At 38.8% G+C, this 25306-nt stretch overlaps 2 protein-coding genes across 2 annotated transcripts in view; one reads left to right on the top strand and one right to left on the bottom strand.

Annotated features, from left to right (window-relative positions):
• Positions 1-8854: 8854 nt before the first annotated feature.
• On the top strand, positions 8855-18557 carry LOC143892592 (glyceraldehyde-3-phosphate dehydrogenase GAPCP1, chloroplastic-like). The gene is made up of 14 exons (XM_077397319.1): positions 8855-9131; positions 10213-10307; positions 10406-10473; positions 10573-10611; positions 11480-11580; positions 12344-12456; positions 13609-13708; positions 13854-14000; positions 14493-14553; positions 14714-14811; positions 14891-15033; positions 17403-17486; positions 17886-17975; positions 18324-18557. The coding sequence occupies exons 1-14, from the start codon at positions 9027-9029 to the stop codon at positions 18382-18384; spliced, it is 1305 nt and encodes a 434-aa protein (XP_077253434.1). The 5' UTR covers positions 8855-9026; the 3' UTR covers positions 18385-18557.
• Positions 18558-19627: 1070 nt separating this feature from the next.
• LOC143892590 (glycerol-3-phosphate acyltransferase 9-like) overlaps positions 19628-25306 on the bottom strand; it is a 30596-nt gene continuing 24917 nt past the window's right edge. The window contains exons 12-14 of the mRNA XM_077397318.1: positions 20523-20575; positions 20290-20371; positions 19628-19842 (exon numbers count right to left, since the gene is read on the bottom strand). Coding sequence (XP_077253433.1) covers positions 20527-20575 — 49 coding nt within the window. The 3' untranslated portion in view covers positions 19628-19842; positions 20290-20371; positions 20523-20526. The remainder of the gene's footprint in view (positions 19843-20289; positions 20372-20522; positions 20576-25306) is intronic.

Raw genomic sequence — 25306 nt, 5'->3', positions numbered from 1 at the left:
GTAGGGGACCCATCAATTGGATGGTCTGGATCGTCATAGAGGAATGATTTAAGGGGGCACAACCAATTTACATTGCGACCCACCATTTGAACGGTCAAGATCATCAATTGTCGCCCATCAAATGGACGGTTCGGATCATCAAATGGGAGTGATTTAAAAATGGGGTAACATATTCACATTTTGATCTATTGGATGGTTTGGATCAGCCCATAGGATTGATTAGTGGAGCACAAATTAAATCACATCGCAGCCCACTATTTGAACGGTCAAGATCATCAATTGTCGCCCATCAAATGGACGGTTCGGATCATCAAATAGGAGTGATTTAAAAATGGGGTAACATATTCACATTTTGATCTATTGGATGGCTTGGATCAGCCCATAGGATTGATTAGCGGAGCACAAATTAAATCACATTGTCGCCCATCAAATGAACGGTTCCGATCATACTTTGGAGTGGGGCATATGATTTTATGCACAATTGGGAATTTGGTCACATATGGGACCCATTTGGGTTATCTTTTACCTACTCAAAAGAACTTTAAAAAACATGCATGGGGCCACACACATGTCAAAATTCAATGTCCACAATGGTGGCCACCTACCATGGAATATGTCCACAATGGTGGCCACCTACCATGGAATAAGTCCACAATGGTGGCCACCACCCTCCCATTCCTTTGCTATAAATGGTTCAATGAGGGTGAGTAAGAGAGAGGGACAACTCATTTCTCTTCTATCATGTGTTCTAACAAAGTTGCTATGTGGGGTTGAAAAGAAAAAAAAAGAAGAAAAAGAAACAAGAAAAGAAGAAAAAGAAACAAAAAAAGAACGAAAAAGAGAAAGAAAGCGGAAGCGATAGCACGGAGGCGGGATTTTCGAGTTTTTCGGCTCTCGGATTCGGCGAGGATTTCGATCACAGGTAGGTACACCGTTCTCGGAATTTTTTTAGAATTATTTGGTATATTTTCGGATTTTTGCATGATTTTTAACAAAGAAAACTAAACGATATATTAAACAGATTCCAAAAATAATGAAATTTCGTGGGAAAATAATATGATAATGATACATTCTACCATGAATTTGTGAGAATTTTTGGATTTTGTTTGGTATATAATTTTATGCTTTCTTTGAAAATCAGCAGATTTTGGGAGAATTGTTACTGACGTCAAATCACAGATAAAATTCTCCAAATTTTTACAGTAGTCTTAAATTCTATACTTCTTGCTTCTGTAAAATTTTCAAGTGATTTGGATCTTGTTTCATATAAGCTGTAGTGTTAATTCATAATCTGGTTTGAAATTTGAAAAATTCGAAACTGATAGTAAATAGTTTTCTAAATTCATGAAAATCTCACAGTATGCTATTTTCACTTATCTCTTACTACTGTAGAAATTTCATGGAATTTAGATATCTATTTCTAGTAGTTTATGTGTTATTTTTGCAATCTGGTCAATTAATTTTTAAATCCATATTAAATATGAGTTTAATGTAAAAATCTGTAAAAATCTTCCAGTAAGTTACATCTCATCATATCTTGTTGCTGGAGAAGTTTCAACTCATTTCGAGTTCGTTTGCAACAGCTTCACTTGTAAAATCACTCATATGGTTAAAAATTGGTAAAATCCATTAAAAAATTGAAATTAATTGAAAATCATCTTAAAATCTCTAAAGCACCTTCATCTTTGTGTGTGTTTGGGAGACCCGCCCGGTCTCATTCTCTCGTTAGTCCTCTTTGTGCGCCGTTTGGTTTTGGAAGAACGCCCTACTCGGCTTGGCTCCATACCCCTACCCTTATGGGTATTGGGTTGCACATTTGTTGCACCCTAGGGCTAGGTAGCTGTCCGGCCCGGCTGGGTGTTTTACCTCTGCCAAATGTGCAAATTCGTGTTTCCTTTTCTCTTAGAGAGTCTTTGACTCATCTATCCTTTAGTTGGTGTTATTGGAGTCTTTGACTCATGTTTCCATTTCTTTTAGAGAGTCTTTGACTCATTCGTTCTTTTGTTGTATTACTAGGAAGTCTTTGACTCATTGGTTCTTCTGTTGGCGTTATTTGGGAGTCTTTGACTCATTCCTCCTCTAAGTTGTAGTATTAGAGAGTCTCTGACTCATTTGTTCCTCTCTTTAGTGTTGTTAGTTCGGAGTTTCTCCTTTAGAGTTGTTGATTACTTCGCTTTGATTAGAGGCTAACTCAGTCTTATTAAAGCTTTGCTTGCTTGGGATCTTGGATCGTTTTCTCTCTTCTTGGGACGCTATCTTTCTTGTTGTGGTTCGTCTCTTTGAGGCGTTAGTTGCTTGTTTGGGGTTTTCCCTTTTTGCTTTAGGGCTTTGCCCTAGTTTATGGTTATGCTTGTTTGTTCTCTGTAAAAGTGAATTCATCTAAAGGTCCTGAGCATTGGAAAAGCTTTAAAATCCAAAAACATTAGAAATTTAAAACTCAAAAACATTTGAAAACTTTAAAAAACCTTAAAAAATCTGAAGTGTGAGTGTTTCTTTTAGAAGCGTAGTTTGAGAGTTCGTTTCGAACTACGTTGGCTTGATCCTCTTCCGAGGTACGTAGTGCAGCTTGGGATTTACATCCCAAGTCCAGCCAAACTTTTTTTGTAAATAAACGTTTTAAACCTTCTTCAAAAACCTTTAAAATATTGTTTTCAAAAGACCTTCCTCTAGAGTTAGGAGTTTCTCCTCGATAGAGAATTTTAGAGTTAGGGTTTTTCTTTTGATAGGTTGTTTGATTGATTGTTTGCTGTGTGCTTGTTTTAGAGTTAGAGGTCTGTCCTAGAGTTATAGGAGCGCCTCCGTCCGGTCAGTTGGCGATCCACATCGCCGAGTGATGACTAGAGTAGGATACGCTAGTCCACCCTTGGTTTTCCTTAGGAAATACAGCCTAGTCACACATAGGTTGTAAGAACCACCTGCATCAGCGTAGGGCTAATCTGCATTTAGTTAGGGCATATAGGGTGTCCTAAAATTCACAATTCACTGGAATTTAAATAATCGTACAATAAACTTTAATAATTGGTCCGGTCTTTTAGATCGAGTTTAGGATAGAGGGCTAGGTGTCTTAGGCATCATAACTTAGAATAGGCGCGAAGAACTACGTTGCCTTGATTCTCGTGGAGGCGGGGATACGTAGGCTTCTTTGGATGAATACCAGACCATCTGAGGACTCGGGCTAATCACTTTTAAAACTGTTGAAACAATCAAATCACTTAGGATTTTCCATGAAATTAGAATTTTAGGAGAACTTTCACTTAGATTGAATCCAAACCAATTAAGAAATCAAGATACACATTTAGGATTCACATTGAAATTAGATCATAGGATGCATGTCACATAGATAGCACATTAACAGAGAGTTGAATGAGCCATTAAAAATGAATTTAAAAGAGTTAACTTTTGGAATTGAAGACCGATTATCGGGCAGGAATGGTGCATGTGGTGGATAAATCCCCATACCTTCCATTCTTGTAACCAGGTAGCGAGTCTAGATTTCTGGTTAATTATGGGTCCTAGATCCCACATCTAGGTGGCGACTCTGTCAGTCTCTTTTGTGTGGAATTCGGATTGCCTTAGTGATCCCAAGTTCACATAAAAGACGAATTAAAATTAATAATAAAAGGCACACGCCAATCGCGTGGGTACGAGAGACCAAGAGATAGTGCGTGGCGGCTCTCGCGCCACCACCCCTCTCGCGGGATCGGGTCCCACACCAGCTGGAAATCCTCTGTTTTATTTTGTCTATGATTGGTTGACAATCATGAGAATTTAGCCTTGATGTAATCAAAGGGAGGCCCAAATATTTGATAGGGAGGGTTCCTTCTTCAATATGTAAAATGTTGCAGATGGCTCTTCTCACACTATTCTGAACCCCTGCAAAGAATACGGCACTTTTGGCTGGGTTGAATTCCAGCCCCGAACAGAGTTTGAATGACTCCAGACACTTCAAAATACCTGTGGCAGAGCTAGGGTTTGGGTTAGCATATATCATGACATCGTCAGCGAAGAAAGTGTGAGAGATGGATAAGTCTCCCTTAGAGAAAGGGGAGGAAATAGAGCCTTTTGCTAGATGGGATTGAATGAGAGAGGAGAGCATATCCATGACAAAACAAAACAGAAGGGGAGAGAGGGGATCTCCTTGTCGGAGACCATTAGTGGATTTAAAGAAGCCATGGGGAGAGCCATTTAAGATGACAGAAAAAGATGCAGTAGAGATGCACTGATGGACCCATTTACACCATTTACTAGGAAAGCCCATTTTTTCCATAAAGAGGAGAAGGGAGGAATGGTTTACACTATCAAAAGCTTTTTTCAGATCCATTTTGATGCACATTGCTTTTACTGGATTCTTCCTATGGAAATTGTGGCATAGGTCATGAGCTATCAGAATGTTATCGTGAATGCTCCTACCAGAGATGAAGGCTGATTGGAAAGGCGAAATGAGAGAGTTCATAAGGGGTTTGAGTCTATTAGCCATGATTTTGGTGATGGTTTTATAAAGAAAATTGCAGAGGGCTATGGGCCTGTAATTTTCCGGGGTGGAGGCTTCGGGGCATTTCGGGATTAGACAAATGAAGGTGGTATTGAGCTGCGGAAGAATTTTATCTTTAAGGAAAAAAGATTGGATTGCAGTTGTAACTAGGGGTGGACATGGTTCGGTTCGGTTCGGTTTTGGGGTATACCCAGAACCGAACCATATATAATCGGTTCCCTGAAATTGGAACCGAACCAGAACCATATATGTTTGGAACCGAACCGAACCAGAACCATATATAATCGGTTCGGTTCGGTTCGGTTCTGGGTTTACCCGACCTTCACCAAATCAACGGAATTTATTCACAACAGTTTCCTCCTTTGTTTGAATGTTTGGTTATTTTTTTCTTGAGATAGAATAACTTTATGTTTCCAGCCTATCATTGTTGGGAAAAGCAGAGCACAAAAGTCTCTAATGAGATGATGAATATGACTTTGTGGGGGCGTTATACAAAGTTAATATTAAAAAGAAAAGCATGCAGTCACTTTCCCTTCCCACATCTTCTTTCCTGCCATTAAAATATTATGGCTTGTTTGCCAAACATTTTATAAAATCGAGTGAGTGGAATCAGTCCATTCACTTTATTTTTTGGGAAGTGCTGATTAATCTAAGGGTTTTAAGGTGGGTCGGTTCTCGGTTCGGTTCTCGGTTCCGGGATCCCAAACCCAGAACCGAACCGAATTTCCATCGGTTCCAGGTTTTTAGAACCGGAACCGAACCATATAACTATGGAACCGAACCGAACCGAACCATATGTGCCGGTTCGGTTCGGTTCCTCGGTTCGAACCGGAACCATGTCCACCCCTAGTTGTAACATCATTGCCTACTAAGTACCAGAAAGCTTTGAAGAAGTCTCCATTAAATCCATCAGGGCCGGGGGCCTTATTACCATCAGCGATATTGATAGTCTGCCAAATTTCCTCAGGGGAACACTCTCTGATTAAGGAAGATGCTTCATTTTGGGAAAGAACTCTAAGAGGATTGGGAATCTGGTCAGGATCGATGATTCTCGAGCAATTTTGATTATTGAGCAGATTATCAAAGAAAGTAGTCATGAGACGAGCGACTTCATCCGGATTGGTGGTGGTACTCCCATCAGGATAGGTAGAACCTTGGATACTAAGCTTATTGAATCTAGCTTTTACTGCGGAATGAAAGTAGGAGGTATTGGAGTCACCCAAATTCAGCCAGCTATTTCTGGATTTCTGCCTGTAAAATTGCTCCTCTTTGTTAGCAGTCTTGACATATTCATCTTTCAGGAGTTGTTCTGCATTTCGGAGAGATAGATCCATAGGAGAGGCTGCAATAAGGGATTGAATAGAAGCTAGATTCTGCCTCATCATAGGGGCTTGGATATCGATCCTCCCAAAGACATTTTGATTCCATATTCTGATACAAGCTTTGACTTCTTTGAGTTTTTGTGTAACTCTGAAAAGGGGGGTACCAACAACCTCCTTTTTCCAGGCATTTTCCACCACTGGATATAATGATAGATCTTCAAGCCACATTGAAAAGAATTTGAAAGGTTTTTTCAGGTTTGGAGTTGGTCTAAAGAGTTGGGCAACAATTGGGGCATGATCAGAGAGGCCAGGGAGGAGGTAAGTAACAAAAGAAGCAGGGAAATTGAATAGCCATTCTTCATTCACTAAAGCTCTATCCAGCCTTCTAAGTTTCAGATTTCCAGTTAAGGATTTGTTGTTCCAAGATAAGGGTTGGCCAAAGGATCGCAGGTCGGAAAGGGAGTTATCATCTATACAACTGTTGAAGTCTGCCATATCACTTCTGGAGGGCCCAACCCCGCCCCATTTTTCCTCTTCATATCGAATGATATTGAAATCTCCAAATATGAGCAAGGGGTGTGAAATGTTCGAAGCTATTTGGGAGAGATGAGACCATAGAGATCTACGATCAATACCTTTGTTCAGAGCATAAACAGTGATGACAGAGCAGCTGGTGTTGGTTTGAAGGCATCTGATTTGAGAGAGGATAAATTGCTCGTTTTCCTGAAGAACTGTAACCTTGATCACCAGCGGATTCCAAAGAAGCCAAATTCTTCCTCTAATGGAAGAGGAATAGTTGGAGAAATGATCCCAGCCATCACAAATTTCATTAACATATTTCTGCATTTTATTCTCAGGGGCATGGGTTTCGATGAGGCCTAAGAAAGGAAAATTTTCTTTTTGAATCAATTCTCGTACCTCTTTTCTCTTGTTTGAGGTACCAAGGCCTCTGATATTCCACATACCGAGTTTAATCATTTGACAAGGTGGAAGGAGAAACAGGGGCTACATCCACAGTAGTTCTAAGGAGAGGAAGGGGATCAGAATGGGTTTCTGATAAGGATTCCAGAAAAATCTGAGGAAGGGACTCAGAATTCCTTGCTGAATTAGGTAAGGAGAGACTCGGGTCTGGGGAAAAAAATGAAGCAACGGAATCAATATCAGAATTATCAATGGTTATGGAATCAATATCAGCTTCTATAGGAGGAGGTTCAGAGTCAAATTCTAAGACTGAAAATTTGTTATTTGTGGAAATCAAAGAAAGATCAAGGGTAATGGAATTGGATGATGGAGGGGGGGGTAGTGGAGATGGAGGAGAGAGGGCAACTATGGGGGGATCTGAGTTAGCAGCAGGGAAGAGGGCGGAGGTTCTAAGAAATGAAGAATCAATGGATAAGGTTGCATTAACAACTGAAGAGGGATCTAAGATTTCAGGTTCAGAAGGAATGGGATTTTCTTGGGTTGCTGGCAGGTCTGCAGAAGGGGTGAGTTTGGCAACCCATCTTTTGGCCAGAGGTTTCTGAGAGATCAAAGGGGGCGGAATATGACCAGGGGCTAGATGGACAATCGGACATCTATCAGGGGAGTGAGAATAATCTTTGCAGGTTTGGCAGGCTATCGGCTTCCAATCGTATTCCACCAGTTGGGGATAGGAATCTAGGGGGGTGTGAATATGGATAAAATCGGGGAGCTTCGTCGCTGCATCAACTTCCACACATACTCTGGCGAAGCCCAGTCTTGTCCCTTCGGCTGTTTTGGAATCCATGTAGAGGGGTTTCCCTATAGAACTTACGATTTTACTGAGACCTCTTCTGGACCAGAATTGAAGTTGGAGACCTGGGAGCTTAATCCAGAGAGGTATATTTGAGAGTTTGAGCTTCTCCAGAGAACATCCAGGAACCCATTTCTGAAGTATTAGGGGTCTACCACTTACATTCAGAACCTGACTTTCAAGAGCATTTTTACAGTCTTCAGCACAGGAAAACTTGATGAGGAAGAAATTTTTTGCCATGGGGAGGATGTGGAGGGAGCCTTTTGTTTTCCAGCTTCTGACGAGATGATCATGGAGAGCTTTGAAGTACGGTTTTTTTCCCAGGAGGTAGCCTAGAAGGCAATTCGTCCATTTTGATTTTGCTTCTTGAAGGTCTTCTTCCTGGAGGTGAACTTTCGTGAAATTAGGATCTTCAGAGAGACATTCTGGGAAATGGTCGAGCTCAGTGCTTTCAGCTAAATTCGAGGATTTATTCTCATTGAAAAGACCTCTCCAGCTCTTAAGGCTGTCACGGCTTTCTGGAAAGGGGCTTTGGGAAGTGGCTGACGGGAATGCATGAGAAGGGGTTGAAGCTTCTTGAAGGGGATGGGGGCATAAGAATGGGCCAGCAATGGGGCGGAGGGCGGGATGGTTTTTCTCTGCTTAATCCCTTTAGAAGTATTAGATGATTTTTAAAGGGAGTTGCAACACCCAATTGCCTCATGAAGAGGGCCCTTGCATCTATCATTCCTCAAATTTGTTTTACGTAGTAAAAATGAACATAAAACAAATTTTACGTCCGTTTTTTACCTCAAAGGGAGCGTAAAGAATATTCTTTTCCCTGTATCCGAATCCACACGCTGACGTGAATCCGGCAGAAACAAATGCATTTAAAAAAGCTTTTCCTTTCGACGAATCTCCCAAGACTTTTTGGCAACTTTGTCCAGCTCAGCAATACAAAAAGACACGTTTCTAAGTAGCGCCACCTAACCTCATATAACTCCAAAAAAGTCACATTAGAATAGCTTTCGGACTACCCAATTTAGTGATCCCTCACAAATCCACACTACGTGTACGTGGTCCATATATGATATACCGTGTAATCAATCATTTCTAGATGGACCCAGATCAAAATCTTCTCAATGGGTCCCACCAGATGTAAGATTCACATTGTTTTCGGACTGTAGCCTACAAACTTTTGGTGGTCCGAGGGCTACCATTCTTTTCCTCCTTTCACCTAAAAATAAAACATTAGCATCTCCGCCCCCTGAGGGTCCCTCCAAAACTCATCTCTCTCTCTCTCTCTCATGTTTTAAAAAGGCTTTCTCGATTCTCCTTAAATCCCGTCCCTCTCCACCATTTTTCATTTCTAGGGTTTCGATTCTTTTGAGAGAGAGAGGGATTTCATTTCTAGGGTTTCGCTTCTTTCGAGAGAGAGGGAGATCCGGAAGAAGCTGTTCCCATGGCGTTCTCGACTCTCCTCAGATCTGCATCTCCTCTCATAGAAGGATCTCACGAATACTCTCTATCGGATTTCGTCGGAGCTCGAGCTCCTGATCGGTTTAAGGTTAGTTTCATAGCGATTGATGAGATATTTCTAGAGAAATTTCATGTTTGTTTTCGTCTGTGATGAAAAATCTTGTATCTACTTCTCAAAATAACTACTTTTAGCGTTTTTGTTAATTTTCTGTCTGGTTACGTAGCTTGAGCTCTGGATCGGTTTATCTCGAATTTCTCTTTGATTGCTGAAAGTTTCAGGATGTTTGATGATGCTTTTCTTTTCCTTTTTGTCCTCTGTACGGCGACTTCATCTTTGTGTGAATATCTGCTGTATTGATATCCTGCTCAGTTCCGGATCGATTTAAGGTGTTTTTCTGATGAATGTGTAGATTTTTGGAACAATTTGGTGCTTCTTTTCTGTTTTATGATTTTTTCTTTCTTTATTTCCTTCTTTATTTCTTTCTTTATTATATGTAATGCCCCTAGGAATCAGGAATGTGTAGATTTTTTGAACAATTTGGTGTTTTTTTTCTGTTTTATGGTTTCTTCTACTTCTTCTTCTTTTATTTATTATCTATAATTCCTTGCGAGGAATCAGGAACGTGTAGATTTTTGGAACAATTTGATGCTTCTCTTCTGTTTAATGGTTTCTTCATCTTCTTCTTCTTTTATTTATTATCTGGAATGCCTTGCGAGGAATGTGTAGATTTTTGGAACAATTTGGTGCTTATTTTCTGTTTATGGGTTTTCTTCTTCTTCTTCTTCTTTTATTTATTATCTGTGATTCCTCGCGTCGAGTGTGTAGATTTTTGGAACAATTTGCTGCTTCTTTTCTGTTTCATGCTTTCTTTTTCGTCTTTTATTTATTTATTATCTGCAATTCCTTGGCGAGCAGTGCTATTTTCTACTTCTTGTTTTGCGGCTCTACCTTTTTACCTCTTTTAGGTTCTTTTGCTAATGGTTCTGCAAAACGGGGAGAATATATCATTTCCCTATATATTACCCTGTTCTAGTTTTTTTAGGGCCTGTCTTGAGAACAATAGGATAATCATACATGACTTTTTATCTGACCTTTTGATTTATTTAAATTATTTTCTGATTTCTTTATATTTTGTTTTGACGTTTTAACTGGATTTTGGTTTTCATAGGTATCTTGTGCTGGTAGTCGCAGTCTAAGTTCTAGTAGGATACAGACGAACATTTTTGGTTCTCCTGTTCAGTCTGTGGAAGTGTCTTCCTTACAGTTAAGTGTTCACTTCTTTCCATATATATTTTTAATGCTACTGCGGTTGTTTTTGTACATTGATGATAAGAGTGTATCTTTGTTTTCCGAGTTTTCAGGAAATGCGATGCGAGAGCTTTTCAGCCCATCAGAGCCACGGCTACGGAGATCCCTCCTATAGTTCAGAGTAAGTCACCTTGCATGCATATCCTGTACTTATGCTTTTAATTCATGAAGGGTAATGAAGTTCCTAATCTTTTCCTTCGCTATTTTTTTTTTTGTTTAGAATCATCAAGCAGTGGGAGGACAAAGATCGGAATCAACGGTGTGTTTTTGTTTTCACCTTGGTCTCTGTTATGATATTATTATTATTATTTTGTGAAAATGGGCTAATTCTTGAGTCACTGCTTGAGATACATCATGGGAGTCAATGCTGATGTATTTGTTTGTATCAGCAGTGATTTAGCAAATCTTCTCAAGTATGCAGGGTTTTTAGTGTTTGGGAATGTGGCCATGGATATTTGTTATATGGATTATGCTGTACATCAAATTACTATTATGTTCACGTGATTAATAATAAATAATGCAGTATATCATGCATGTGGCTGTAATTGTTGTGTTGTGCTCAGGAAATATATTCAAAGTTATTTTATTGCTTGTTTGACATGTTGAACATGGGCATCTATGAGTGTCTTTGCTTCTTGGTTATGTTGCTAAGCAAGATGCGTGAGTGTTATATCAGTGGTTATACGCTGATGGTTGTCGTTTCCTGTTGGATGTTGGAAGTACGTCTTTTCCTTGCTATTTTGCAATATCAATTTATTTCTTGTTGCCTTTATCCGGCGACCTTGTCTCTCAGTCTTGTGTTAGTGGTCCTACACGATGGTTGTAATTTGTCAGAATAGCTTGTTTGTTTCCTGTATTTTGTTGGAAATAGGACTCTTATGTATGTGCAATTTTACAAAAAACTATTTAATTATTTTTACCTTTCATATATGTCTTTGGGCATTGTTTCCTATCCCAAGAATGTTTAGTGACTTTGTTTTTATCAATAGGGCCCATGTTTTTCACATCAACTTTACTAATGATTAGTGAATTCACAAAATAAATTCACTAAACATTCTTGGGCATTGCTTCCTATCCGAAGTATAAAGTAGTTCTTTTCAGTTTCTGAGGTTCTTCATGTTATGCAGGCTTTGGCCGGATTGGAAGGCTGGTCTTGCGTGTCGCTACAGGTAGAGATGATATCGAGGTTGTAGCAGTCAATGATCCTTTTGTTGATGCTAAGTACATGGTAAGAGGGTACACTTCTTACATTTCCCTTACCTTTTCTGGTGCTGATTAGTTTAAAATTTTTAAGCATTGATGATATATCTCCTTACTTGGGTAAGTACAACAGCTGCATCATCATCGTGACTTAAGGCTTAATTATGGCTAAGATCTAATGTGATTCCAGCTGCCTAAACCTTTCTAATTGGCACTGTGGGTATGATATCTTGACATGATGTAATGTAGGAGATAAGTGTATTCCCAGTTTTATTCATAAATGAGCTAAATTCTATGAGTCTACCTTTAGTGAGCATAATAATGCTAGCAAAAAAGGCAGGTAGTCCGTGGAGATTTATATAATATGATATGGGATCCCTAGTGAATTGGCATGGATCCTCCATTATTGCACCTATTGTTAATTTTTGAATGAAACTTTTGAAGTTTTGTTCTTTTTCTCACTAGCATAACGCTGTTAGCGAAAAAGCCAGGTAGTCGGTGCAGACTTATATGAAATGATATGGGAACTCCTTGTCATACATCCTCCATTGTTATTTACACCTATTATTAATTTGGAATTAAACTTCCGAAGTCTTGGGAGACTACTAGGGTGGTGTCGCCCTCTGTTCTTTTCTCAGTAGGGTTTCTGGATTTGCTTTGGATACTTCTGTTCATTCAATATTTAATTAACTTAAAAGTATTTATGGCCTTTTCCCATCATTCCTTTTTCTTAGTGGCCTTGGTTTTGGATGTAAAAGAGATGATGAATACTTTCTCTTTCTTGTATCCAGGCTTATATGTTTAAGTATGATTCAACTCATGGAGTCTTCAAGGGGACCATTAAGGTTGTCGATAGCTCCACTTTGGAAATTGATGGGAAGCGAATAGTAGTTACTTGCAAAAGGTACTAAAGAAGAAGTTTTATATATTATTTTAAGCTACCTGTCTAACCGTATTTGACACTTGATTGTGCCTATCATCTTGTCACTGATTTGCTGTTTTAAGATGCAAAAATGTTTGGGAAATGGGAAATCCAAACTGAGTCAATGGATTTTTTATTTCGATATGGCAGGTTTATGTTTTTATTGGGGATGATATTTTCGCCCCCTGCAGTACGCATTCGCCCCCCTTTCAACGTGATTTGACGTCAAAAAGCGTTAAAGTTGGCCACTGCTCACAATATAAGGGGGGCGAATGCGTACTGCAGGGGGGTGAAAATAACATCTCCCTCTATGCAGTGAAACTGAGAATAAAAATGTTAATCATTTAAAAAAAAAAAATTGTTTCTTAATATTGTAGTTTATATTCCTTTTATATAAAAAAAAATCTACCATGTAGATATCTCATCGTACCATTTGACTATTGGTCACCAAGGAGTATTTATCCTCGCAGAGCGGTCCTCGCTGATTTGTACAGGATTATTGCAATATTTTTGTAACACAGCTGCTTGAGTTTCACCATTTTGGTTTGAAGGAGTTAAATGATGAGTCATTTGTAGAAACAGCATTCTGCCATCAGTATACATTATACACTTGTTTTTTGCTTTAATCATTTGTCCGTGTGTAAACTTAGGCGTTCAATTCAGTACAGCTGCACTGCTATTGGTGGGGGAAAATGAGACATGAATTGGTAGGGACTCCCCATCGGAACCGGGAAATGGGGCTCCTACTAACGAGTGAGGCCCATGGGAAAATCAGTAAAACTGTGTTTGTTTTTCCTGTCTGCACTACTAAGAAGTTCTTGAAATGTTTATGCCAAAAGACTTTAAGAATCTTCAAACCATGCAATGCAATTGAGTTTAACCGTGAAAAGGTATATAATGCTTTAATGCAGGAATTGAGATGCCTGACCTTAGACAAGGAAACTCAGTATTCAACACTTAGTCAGTAAAGTTAATCTGTGTTTTTACTAAACTAAAAGGTTCCATCGTTATACTGATGATATTTTTGATATAGTTATACTTTAGGAGATGATATGCTTAGTAGCATGATGATCTAGTAATCAGAATTTTGACTTACGAGAACAAAATTTATGGCCAAACTTAATCCTATTTCAGGGACCCATCTGAGATCACTTGGGGTGACTATGGGGCGGAATATGTTGTCGAATCTTCTGGTGTTTTTACAACATTGGAGAAAGCATCGGCTCATATGAAGGTTGGTATCAAATGTATGGGGTTGGTTCTTCTAATTTTATGCGACTCTTCCTACAGTCTTACTGCTCTCCCTTCTCTAGTGAAAAAGAAGGGTAAAAGGAAAAGTATGTACTTTCGTTTTGACTTACTTTGCTTTGTTTCTGTAGGGTGGTGCCAAAAAGGTGGTAATATCAGCTCCTTCGGCTGATGCACCTATGTTTGTGGTAGGAGTAAATGAGAGGACGTACGACCCTAGCATGAATATTGTTTCTAATGCGAGTTGTACTACCAATTGCCTTGCTCCCCTGGCCAAGGTCTGATTCAATTCTAAGCCCTAAGAGCTCTTTAATTTGTGGCAGTATCTTGGATGCTCAATAATATTTGAAATTAACTGATCATTTTAAAAACTATCAGTGATTAGTTAATTAATCAATCAGCTAACCAGCTTGTTATGTTTTGTGCACAATCATATGCATAATCACATCTGCTTTCTAGTGATTTTAAGTTGTATGCATAACTACTTCCACTTAATGATTGTCAAGTTTTATTGATTCTCTTAGAGATTGCTCTGATCTGTAGGCTTACCCTGTTCGTTTAAGATTATGAAAACCGATTGTGTGCTAAACCGATTATTAGACTCAAATTTAAACATAATTTTGAACACAATAATCAGTTTGGCACTCACAATCGGTTGTCATAATCTTAAATGAACGGAGCATTAATCTTTACACCCTCGGTTAGAAGGTGACCCAAAATCATCATGGCTAATGGAGCATTAATATTTACTACTTTATTATATTTTTCAGGTGGTCCATGAAGAGTTTGGCATTGTTGAAGCTCTAATGACCACAGTACATGCAACCACAGGTCTCTCTCTCTCTCTCTCTCTCTCTCTCTCTCTCTCTCTCACACACACACACACACACACACACACACACACTCACGCATGCATATGCTATGCACAATTACAGTTGCACACTTCCGTACACATGAGTTTACTAATGTAGCTCAGCCTTTTCGTAATCAGCAACGCAGAAGACTGTTGATGGGCCTTCAAGGAAGGATTGGCGAGGAGGCCGTGGAGCTGGCCAAAATATCATCCCCAGTTCAACAGGGGCAGCCAAAGTAAGAAAGGAAATTGTGCTCAGATAACCAAACTTGCTTGAAACTTGTGTGTGGATATGATTTTCTTTTGAAATTCCAGGCTGTTGGGAAAGTTCTTCCCGAGCTCAATGGGAAGCTCACTGGGATGGCTTTCCGTGTTCCAACTCCAAATGTTTCAGTTGTGGATTTGACATGCCGGCTGGAGAAAAGTGCGTCATATGAAGATGTCAAAGCAGCCATAAGGTATGCTAGCTCTTGTTGGCTTCGTTACCTGGTTATGCATATGAAAAAACATTTAATTATTATACATGTACACGTTGAATATTTCCTTGGTGTGTGCTGAAAAGTAAACTTGAGCTCTCCTCTTGTCTGATATTTTTTTTTGCTGCATTTTGATCATAGCCCTTGATTCCTTCCTTTCCTCTTTAGAACAGCTGATTCATGTATTTATTTCCCCCTCATTCTAAACATGTTGGTACTACTGAAACATCTTTGTTTGGCAAAGTTTTATCTTCACTACTTCCATTTTTAAATTTTCATTCTGATTTTTTCCTTAGTTGCACAACTATATTAAATAAAAGAATACTGCAGGTTAGCTATTTTATCTGTTTAAATTAAATTCAGTCTGTATGATCATTTTTTTTTTGCATTTCCTTTTCTTCTAAGAATTCCTTTAGGTTTGTGTGGCATTGCTTCTAGTAAATGCCTAATATAGATGTATTAGGCATGATCTCTAACTCTTTATTTTTTGATTCATCAAAAGAGACAACCATTAGGATGGCTACACCAATCAGATTCCCTAGATTAGGGTTTTACAATTTGAAAGACCAAAAATAGGGCTTCACCAATTAAAAAAAAGGGAGAGAAGGGATAGGAAGGTAGAAGCAATAATAAGGCTTAAAACTGGGTCAGATTGGATCTGATACTGTGTTACAAAACACAGAAATATATGATGAAGAAGAAATAGAAATATGGAGACAGAAAATAATTTGTTAGGTTTGAGAGAGAAGCTCAAGAAAATCATCCATTCTATATATTATGAAACATTCAATTAATTGGAAGTATGCCATTGATATGCTCGCTAATGATAGGCCCCATCATATATAAACATAGACATAAACATAACTCCTAATTGATGAGCCCTATCATATTTACAATTATATAGTAACACCTTATGGGTAGAGCATACTAAATACTTGTTTTTTGTAATTCTAGGTTAAGCCCTCTGAATAAGGAACTCTTTCAATATGATTTTGCTCAAGAATTCCAAGAAAACTCTAATAACTTCTCATAAGATTGGTTGAGGGTTGAAAATATTCTGTATAATCATCCATGTTGAAAGCTTTAAAATCAGTTTGACCGTGTCTGAAACATTTTGGCGGTTGCAGTCACTTGTCATGAAAGTAAGTTATGCCACAATATCATGGATTCTTGTTCTGGGGAGCTCTCACCCAGATAGGTCGTGATGCATATTGCATCACCATTATGGTCGATGATCTTAAAAGTATTATATCCATTTTTAACATTTAGGTGATAACTTGGTTAGATCATTATTGGTAACGCCTGTATAACTCAAATGGATGGAGATTCTGGTGGGGTAAACAAAAATATCCCTTTGTGATGTAACATTGTGTTAATTGATACAGCTGCACGTACTTTTGTGTTCCATTGTAAAATAATCTTGTCACACTATAATGTTGTGCTGTGGTTGTTTATACAGCCAAGCGATATTTTATAAAATTTGATAGGCTCCATCAGATTCCATGTCGAAAGAAACCAACATGCTGACCCAGAGGTTCAAAAGAGATACCTATACATGTACGGGTGATATGTTGGCTTTGGCCATGGATCTACTAAACTGGTGGTTTTATTAATGAGGTTTCTCTTATATTCCTACACCAACTTTGTGCTTTTTCCATCTCTTTTGCTTTGATCAAAGGGCTTTGCGGCCTCCATAGATCATGCCAACCTTTTGTTTAAACTTCCGTTAATCATCAATGCTACTAGATTTGTAGTTAAACTTCTGCTTTGCTTTTAGATTTCTTGAAATAAAATGAGCTTCTGATTTCCCCTTCTTATGAGTTCTACCCCGTGTGGTTAGTTTTTTTTTCCCTTCCCAACTAAAGTCTAGTTCATTTTACTTATGCCTTATCCTTTTATTTTTTGATCCGTTGGTAATCATTTACACTAGCTAGGAACATAACAGAGAACATGACCTTGGATAGGAGAGTGGAAGAAAATGATCTATGTAGATGAACCCAACTAGTGTCAGGATTAGACTTAGTCAATTTGAGCTGGGTAGACTCTTTCACCTTCATGAAAATTTTCTAAAGGATTCATTAGCTGACCCCAACTAGTTTGGGACAAAGGCTTAGTTGAGTTGAGTTGAGTTGAGTTGAGTTGGCAATCATTTACTGGCGAAATCTATGTTGGCGATCATGTATATGTAGTTGCACACACTTAAGATTGTACGCTCATGAATGCGTGCATTTTTCAACATGGGTCCTCATATCCACATGTATTTAGTCATTTTGGAGTGTCATCATTTGAGCATGCATACACATGAGCTAGAATAGCATTTTAAAAAACTGACTTGTTAATTCCCATGTTAGGTTTGCATCAGAGGGGCCGATGAAAGGCATACTTGGATACACTGACGAGGATGTCGTTTCCAATGATTTCGTTGGTGACACGAGGTAGAATATTCTTTCTAAGATAGTCAACCTTGACAAACATCGGATTGTAAGGCCATGTTTTGCAATTATGAAAAATTATTTCATGGAAAATTTCTGGGCCCAATTGTGTAAGAGGAGCTGAGGAGAGGGAGAGGGGAGAGGGGAGAGGGAGAGGGAGAGACTTGTGTCGCTGGGAGTGGAGAGACCATCAGAAATCTCTAAAAAACAGAGAAAAAAAGGTCCTCCTTAAAATTGGTTTTTCGTTTTTCTGATTTTTAGGAGCTTTTCATGCTACCATTACTCCCACCCTCTCAAAGTTACTTCTTCTTCGGCCCATCTCTCACAACTGGCCCCACAGATATTCCACGAAATGTAATTTCTCATGTTTAGATATCTATATTTGTTTTGTTTCTCGTCCAGGTCAAGTATTTTTGATGCCAAAGCCGGCATAGGGTTGAGCTCTTCCTTCATGAAGCTCGTCTCATGGTATGACAATGAGTGGGGTTACAGGTAAAATTCTAGCACTAGTTTATTACCTCATATTTCTTCTCTGTGGCCATGTTTAGCAACCGTGAAAATTTATTCCATGGAATTTTGGTTTATCAAGTAGTGGGAGAGGAGAGGGGATCGAGAAGTGGCTGAAAAAATAGGGAAAAAGAAAAACTCGATTCAAAATATAATTTATTTCCCCCTATTTTTGAGCCATTCTGCATCATCTGCCTCTCCCCCCACCCTTCTTAACACTTATTAAGCTAATATTCCATGAAAAAAAGTTAAAGGTTGCCAAACAGGGCCCATTTTTCCTTTTATTTTTTTATGCACCGTATTCTAAGATCAGTTACATGGACATGGTTGTAGCAACCGAGTGTTGGACCTGATAGAGCACATGGCATTGGTCGCTGCCACAAGTCACAATTGAATCCACTGAGGTTGGTGGTCTGTTTAGATTTTCCTGAGCTGCAGTTTTGATGGTGAATAAACACAGCAGATGAGATCTGTGATGTAATTTCTTAGCCTTGCATTATTAAGGTACTCAAATTGATAATTTTTTCATGCCCAACTGCTCTCATTTATAAAGGGATTTTTGGAAAAGGCATCTGTATGTATGTATAGATCTACTACTGTCAAATCATGCCCATCTTAACCATGTGTTCTCATGGTGATGTACGTGCTCATGTATGTCATAGTGGGTCACATCTCTGATAGATCTTGACCGTAAATTTTTGAAGGCGAAGGCCTTGCTTAGGACGGTTAAAGATCACCTAAACAAAAGATGCATGCCATTGGATGTTAAGATTACAGATTGGCTTCTCATGAAGGGATCTAAAACAAAAGGCCGGGTCAAATGGAGTGATTCAGATCAGTCAAAGCTAGGACCCACCATGTCATAGTGGGCCCTCCCCATTGTAATCAACAAGGCACGCCATCTACTACTACACAGTGGGTCCCACCTTCGACTGATCCAAACCGTCCATCTGATAGGGCTTGCTTTGGATCTCCTATGGCAATGATGCAATCCTAGTATCCAATAATAAATATTTTAGTGATTGGCCATATGGCCCAACCAAACCAAGGGTCACATTCAATAGTAAATTATTTGCAGAAGCATCCAGGAGAATCATTTGTCCACAAGTGAAGTTCTCCACTCATCCACCAAGTAAAATATAAAACGAGGAAGCCCCGTCCACAATTGGTAGGAAATTGCCTATTTTTCTCCCATCTCAATTGGAGGGGTCAGGGAGAGAAACAAATAGCTCAAGGGCCTCAAAATTACATGAGCTTTTCAAATATGGAAGTCCATGCCTTGTCAACCTGATGATGTTTGTTGGGAAAATGCAACAAATATACTCGTTACGCATAGGCATAAATGAAGGAAAATATGAAGAGCGTTTTCATTCATTCACGCCCTCCATCAGATTTTATTTTTGGCTACATCTGGGTCACGGTCCGAAATAATTTCAGGCCATATGCTGTGGATACGATGGACACAGTTCGAATTCAACAGGTGTGAGCAAATCATGTCTATTAATCCATAGGACTGTCTAGGTTCATTGACATCCCTAAGCTAAAGGCCATAAGGTAAGTGTGCAACTTTGTGATACAAGGTAGAGAAAGAAAATGTGAGGAAAACCTATGAAACTTCCAAAACAAACCCAAGGAAATTTTGTGGGAATCTAAACTGCGCAAGTGGAAAATAGATGTTATACACCGATTTTTTGTTAACATGTACTATAAAATGGCGTGTGAGAACAGAAGGAAGAGCCTGGTTTAGTATTGCAGTTAATAACTATGGTTTCTCAAACAGTATCTGAAAACAGAGTAAGCTCTAATTACAAAACAAACCTGGTTTAGTAATGTTTATTCTCCAATTAGCGGCCTGCAAAATAAATGTTTAAGATTCACGGTTAGAAGGAAACAACTTCTACTGATCGGACGGCTGTGGTTGCCTGATCAAGACAATATTTGGATAATAGGTATGTTAACTTACCAACTTCTCCAAAAGCATAAGCTATTGGAGAAAGGCGTTATTTATCTTTTATACTTTAACAAGGCAGACCAATTTTTGCCAGAATTTGAAATTATACTATAATTTTGCTAAACCCTAGACCCTAAAACCTTAAACTTTGAACCCTAAACCCTAAATCCTAAACACTACCTGGTGGGCCCATCATTTTGAACATGATTAGATCATGTTCCGACTACTTATTCCACAATATATGAATGATAATCTCAACTCAACAACTCAACAACTCAACAAAGCCTTTGTCCCAAACTAGTTGGGGTTGGCATATGAATGATATTCGATATAACAAAATATGCTTACCTCTTAACACCGCCGCCGATCAGATCTGCATTGGATTGTGATATTATAACAGTAGTCATTCCTCTGATACAACCAGGTGTGCCTGAAAATTTCACACCATTTTTTCCAAATTAAGCTTGTATGTAGTCAGTGAATCCATGCATGCCAGAATGTATGTCTCTCTACATTAGTGTACAGTAATTACATCACTAAAATGAGAAAGCCAGAAGAAAATGACCATACACGAGAAATACCTTTTCATTTTTCTTCAAGGCGATGCAACACTGACTCTGCAAAGATTTGTTGCCTGAAAATATGAAAGGAATAATATTGTTAAGATTAATGTAATTACACTGTTCTATATTAGTGTTATCCAAAAAAGCATCACTGATAATCTCATATTAATTATAATTGTGTCCACGAAAGACGAAGTATTGTAGAAAAAAAAAATAGGGCCCCCATTATTTGATGATCAAGATCATTCATATGTTTAATCGGCTGCCTACCGAAAATCATCTCTAAAGGATCATCCTAACCATCCTAGCCCACCAATCTGTCGAGGGGCAGCTTATCATAGAAACTTCAGATTGAAGGGTTAGGATGATCTTATGCAGATGATTAGCTGGCCATAGCCTATTTAAGTTGGGAACTGGACCCCAACTAATAAATGGTTTCATGTCTCGTCTGCTCAGGAGAGTCGCTAGAGGTATGCGCCATTGCTTTATATTCAGCTTCGGCACTTGAACGCGCCACAACATTTTGTTTCTTGCTTATCCAAGATACAAGATTTCAACCAACAAATGTACAGTAGCCCGTGGTAGATCTTCTAACAGACAAAATGATGCAGCTCCAATGGCATTTGAGTAGCTAATAATAACAATGTCATCTTTTTTTGTATTCAAGGCCTTTCCCTTGAGCATTCTTGAGATACCGAAGAATTTTGTATGATACCGAAGAATTTTGCATACAACTTCCCAATGCAATTGAGTAGGAGAATGCATAAATTGACGAACCACACCCACGACAAAAATGATATCAGGACTAGTGACAGTGAGATAGATTAGTTTCCCAACTAGAGACGTATTTACGTCTTTGGATTTGCAAATTGAACACCAGTCACATAATTTTTTTACATTTGGATCCATAGGTGTCTCTGTATATTCCCGTTTCAGTGAGAAGATCTGTCACATACTTCCGTTTTTTATGGTTAGAGAGGCCTGTCACATACTTCCTTTGAGATAGACTTATGCCAACTTTTTTCCTTGAAACCTCTATGCATAGAAAATAGTGTAGCTGCACAAGATCTCGTCTAAAAATGTTGCTTAAGCTCTCTTCATTTTATCTATCCCAACTTTGTCATTGCCAAAAATGATAATATCAATATATCATCAACATACACAATTAATACAATTATATCGAATGTTCTGTGTTGAACAAAAACAGAATGATAGGCATAGCTTCGACCAAATCCAAGGGATACAACTACTTTTCTAAGCTTGTCAAACCATGCTCTAGGAGGTTGTTTAAGCTCCTAAGTGTATTTTTGCATTTTTCATACCGTATTCTCTCCATGAGCAACAATCCCCGGGGTTGCTCCATGTAAACTTTCTCATGAAGATCTCCTGCTGAAAGTCGTTTTTGACATCGAATTGAAACAATGGCTAGCTGAAGTGGAAAACAACAGAGATAAAAACATGAACAGAATAAAGCCTTGTGATTGGAAACTCTCAAAACAATCGACACCACATGTTTGAGTGTGGGCCTTGGCGATCAGGCGGGCCATTAACCTTTCAATACTACCATCAGGTTGGCATTTTATAGAAAACATCCACAGACAACCAACAACCAACAATCAACTACAACCTTTCCCTTAGGTAAAGTAGTTAGTAAGCATACGGATATTACGAGCACAAAAGCATGCGTTTCTTCATCCATAGTTGTCTTCCGACTCTTCCACCTCGGATGAGTGAGGGCTTCCTAAAATTTGTTAGGAATTGAAACAACAGAAAATGATGATGAAAAGCAACGATAGGAAGGTAATATCTAGTCAAATGAAATATACTGACCAACTAATGGGATATTGAGTACACAATCTTTAACCTTTCTGGAGTGCTACAAGAGCTTCTAAGTCTTTGTAAGAATTGACAGTAGAGATAGGATCCACAAGAAAATCTGAAGAGTTGGTGGGTGGCCAACCATTCGGTTGTGCGACCTACTTGATGTGTCTTGTATAAACAAGGAGAAGTTTGTAGATGGAGAAGGAGCATCATCCTTAGGAAGAGAATGGCAGGGATAAGATTTGAATCCGAGAAGCCAATATCAGAAAAATAAGGTGCACTCAAAGAAGGTAACATTGGCACTAATTAGATACGAGCACTAATCAGTTAACACAGCATCTCCCCCAAAGCCGTTAGGTACGAGCATAGGAGCATCACAGTGAGCAACTTCAAGTAAATGTCTATTTTTTTCTTTCTGTAACTCCGTTTTGTTGTGAAGTATGAATGCAAGATCTGCCCTTGCGGTCCCCCCTGTATCTCTTATCTCCATTTTTAATATATCTGATGGGGGTCATGCCTAACCCCAGCTTGCCAATAAAAAAAAGAAGTATGAATGCAAGAAGTGTGATGTATAATGGATTATACCATTTTCAGAGCAAAATAATGAGATGTCCTTTCGCATGTACTCTAAAAGCATTGTAAGATCGTAAAATACAAGTATTTTTGTCAAATTGCACTTTTACTTTTTATGAAATGCTTTGAATATAGGGACAGATTCAGTATGATCTCTAAGTAAAAACACCCAAGTCATCCGTAAAAAGTTATCAACGAATGTAACAAAGAGCTAAAAACCTAAAACTCAGACACACAATATAGAACCCAAATATCAGAATGGACTAATGAGAAATGTGCACGACTCCTTTTCTCAATACGTGTTCGAAAGACAGCACTGTGGTGCTTCCCAAGTTGAAGTGATTCACACTCGAGCAGAAATAGAGCAAAGACATGAAACTATTTGCTGCAACTTTTCCAAGGATGGATGCCCAAGACGAGAATGTCATTGTAGAGGAGATGTAGATGACAACAAAGTAATAGAGTGAAGAGACCTATCTAGGTAGTACAATCCGTTATGTTCTAAATCCTGGAAAAAAATAACGAGGGATAAAAGGTCACAGAAAATTTTAGAGAATGAGTTAATTGACTAACGGAAAGCTAGTTAAGAGATCTGGTCTGAGGATTCTCGATCCTTTTACCATTCGAAAAAAAAAAAAAGGATTCTCGATCTTTTGGGGCTGAAAAGTTTTGACTTCTTGTGCGAACAACTCGAGGAAACTGGGTCCTTTTGACCTCTGGGTGTTGATTATGGCCCACCATAAACCAGTGTTTTAGGAGAACCTATCATTCCCTCACACTTTCCTCGATGCCGGCTGGGGTGAAGAAGATTTTGGGGAGGAGGGTAGAGGACAGGCTTTGGGTCTTCTTAATATGAATGACGAGTGGTCTTGATACGCAAGGGAAGAACGATGGTTTCAAGAAACATATAAACATGGGAAAGAGAGAAAAGTAGCCGGATAGACCATTCCTTGCCTAAGGACTCTAGAGTAAGACCCATTGGGGGACTAAAAAATTATAGGTACGCAAGTTAGCAAGAGCGAAGGTATGCGCAACGGAAGGTTGTTGAAGTTTTTTGGTACTCTTCTCGTGAGAGGACAACAATGCTACAATCCCCACAGATAGGCTGTGTTAGGTTATCAGTGGATTTTTAATTGGCACCATTGATTAGCCAACTCAGGCTTCCAAAATTTATCTCAACACTTATCGACAACAATGCTACAATCCCCACAGATAGGCTTTGTTAAGTTATCAGTGGATTTTTAGTTGGCACCATTGGTTAGCCTACTCAGGCTTCACATATCTCAACACTTATCCACAGTATGATTCGTTCTGTCAATGGCACCATTCGTTCTGCCAAGACAAGAATTTAGCTGCCTAAAACCCTTCACATTGCTTCCTAGATAGCTCCAAGTTGGTAGACGGAGGTTGATTTGTGTTACACTCATCCCACATGCCCTTGAGAGTGCTATAGAACTCACTCAAGGATTTGTGCTATATTTTTACCTTGAGAATATTGTTCTTTAAAGGCTTCCGACAGGGCTTTAGCAGTGCTGAAGAAAATAACCGTCAGAATATTGTTCTTCAAAGGCTTCCCACAGGTTAGCAGTGCTGAAGAATATAGCCGTGAAACTAATGGAAGGCTCTATGGTATTAAATAGACATGTCATCATCAAATAATTATCTTTCGTCCAGCCATCACAATCTTTTATAGTAGTAGGAGGATCAGATGTTAAATATTTGAACATACATTTGGCACCAATAAAGATCTTACAAGATTGAGCCCAAACCAAATAATTTCATCCATTCACTTTAACAAACGTGATTTGTTGGCCTACCAAGTCACCAGACACTCACAAACCAGATTTAGAATCTGCAACGCTATCCATACTGCAATATTGTCAGGGCACGAGGAGATTTGATACACAACATAGCCGGATATGATATATTAGATCTTAGGAGCACGATACTACTTGACCACACGATGCAAAAAAACACGGGGAATCAGCCGAGCAAATTAAACTTAGCATATCCCCAAATTGCTACCAGATCTGATTGACCCGTACTACCACGATGAAGACAAGTAATTAGACAGTAAATCGCAATAAGCACATTACAGAACTGGCACCATATCTGGTCCACACGAACAACCGCGGTCAATGCAGAGTAACCAACGATAAGAAGGTCATCATCCAGAGATGAAACAGGATATTTAAACTCGTACAACACAGTACAACAACTGAACATTGCAGTTGTTGCACAGGAAGGAGAAAAGGAAAAGAACTTTGGGGTGTGATCAGATCTGATATAAACAGGGAGGCGGATTGGATCTCATTTGGAAAGGAAAAAAAGGAGAGAAAGGAAACAATCAGATCTGTTTCAAAACACTCCTTCCAAACTTTGAATCAACACACAAAAACAAAAAATGG

This window comes from Tasmannia lanceolata, unplaced genomic scaffold (assembly GCF_043159265.1).
Source record: "Tasmannia lanceolata isolate RefF3 unplaced genomic scaffold, GAP_Taslan_0.1 ptg000015l, whole genome shotgun sequence".
Lineage (NCBI taxonomy): Eukaryota > Viridiplantae > Streptophyta > Magnoliopsida > Canellales > Winteraceae > Tasmannia > Tasmannia lanceolata.
The sequence above is the reverse complement of the archived record's forward strand: the minus strand, read 5'-3'. Positions and strand labels throughout refer to the sequence as shown.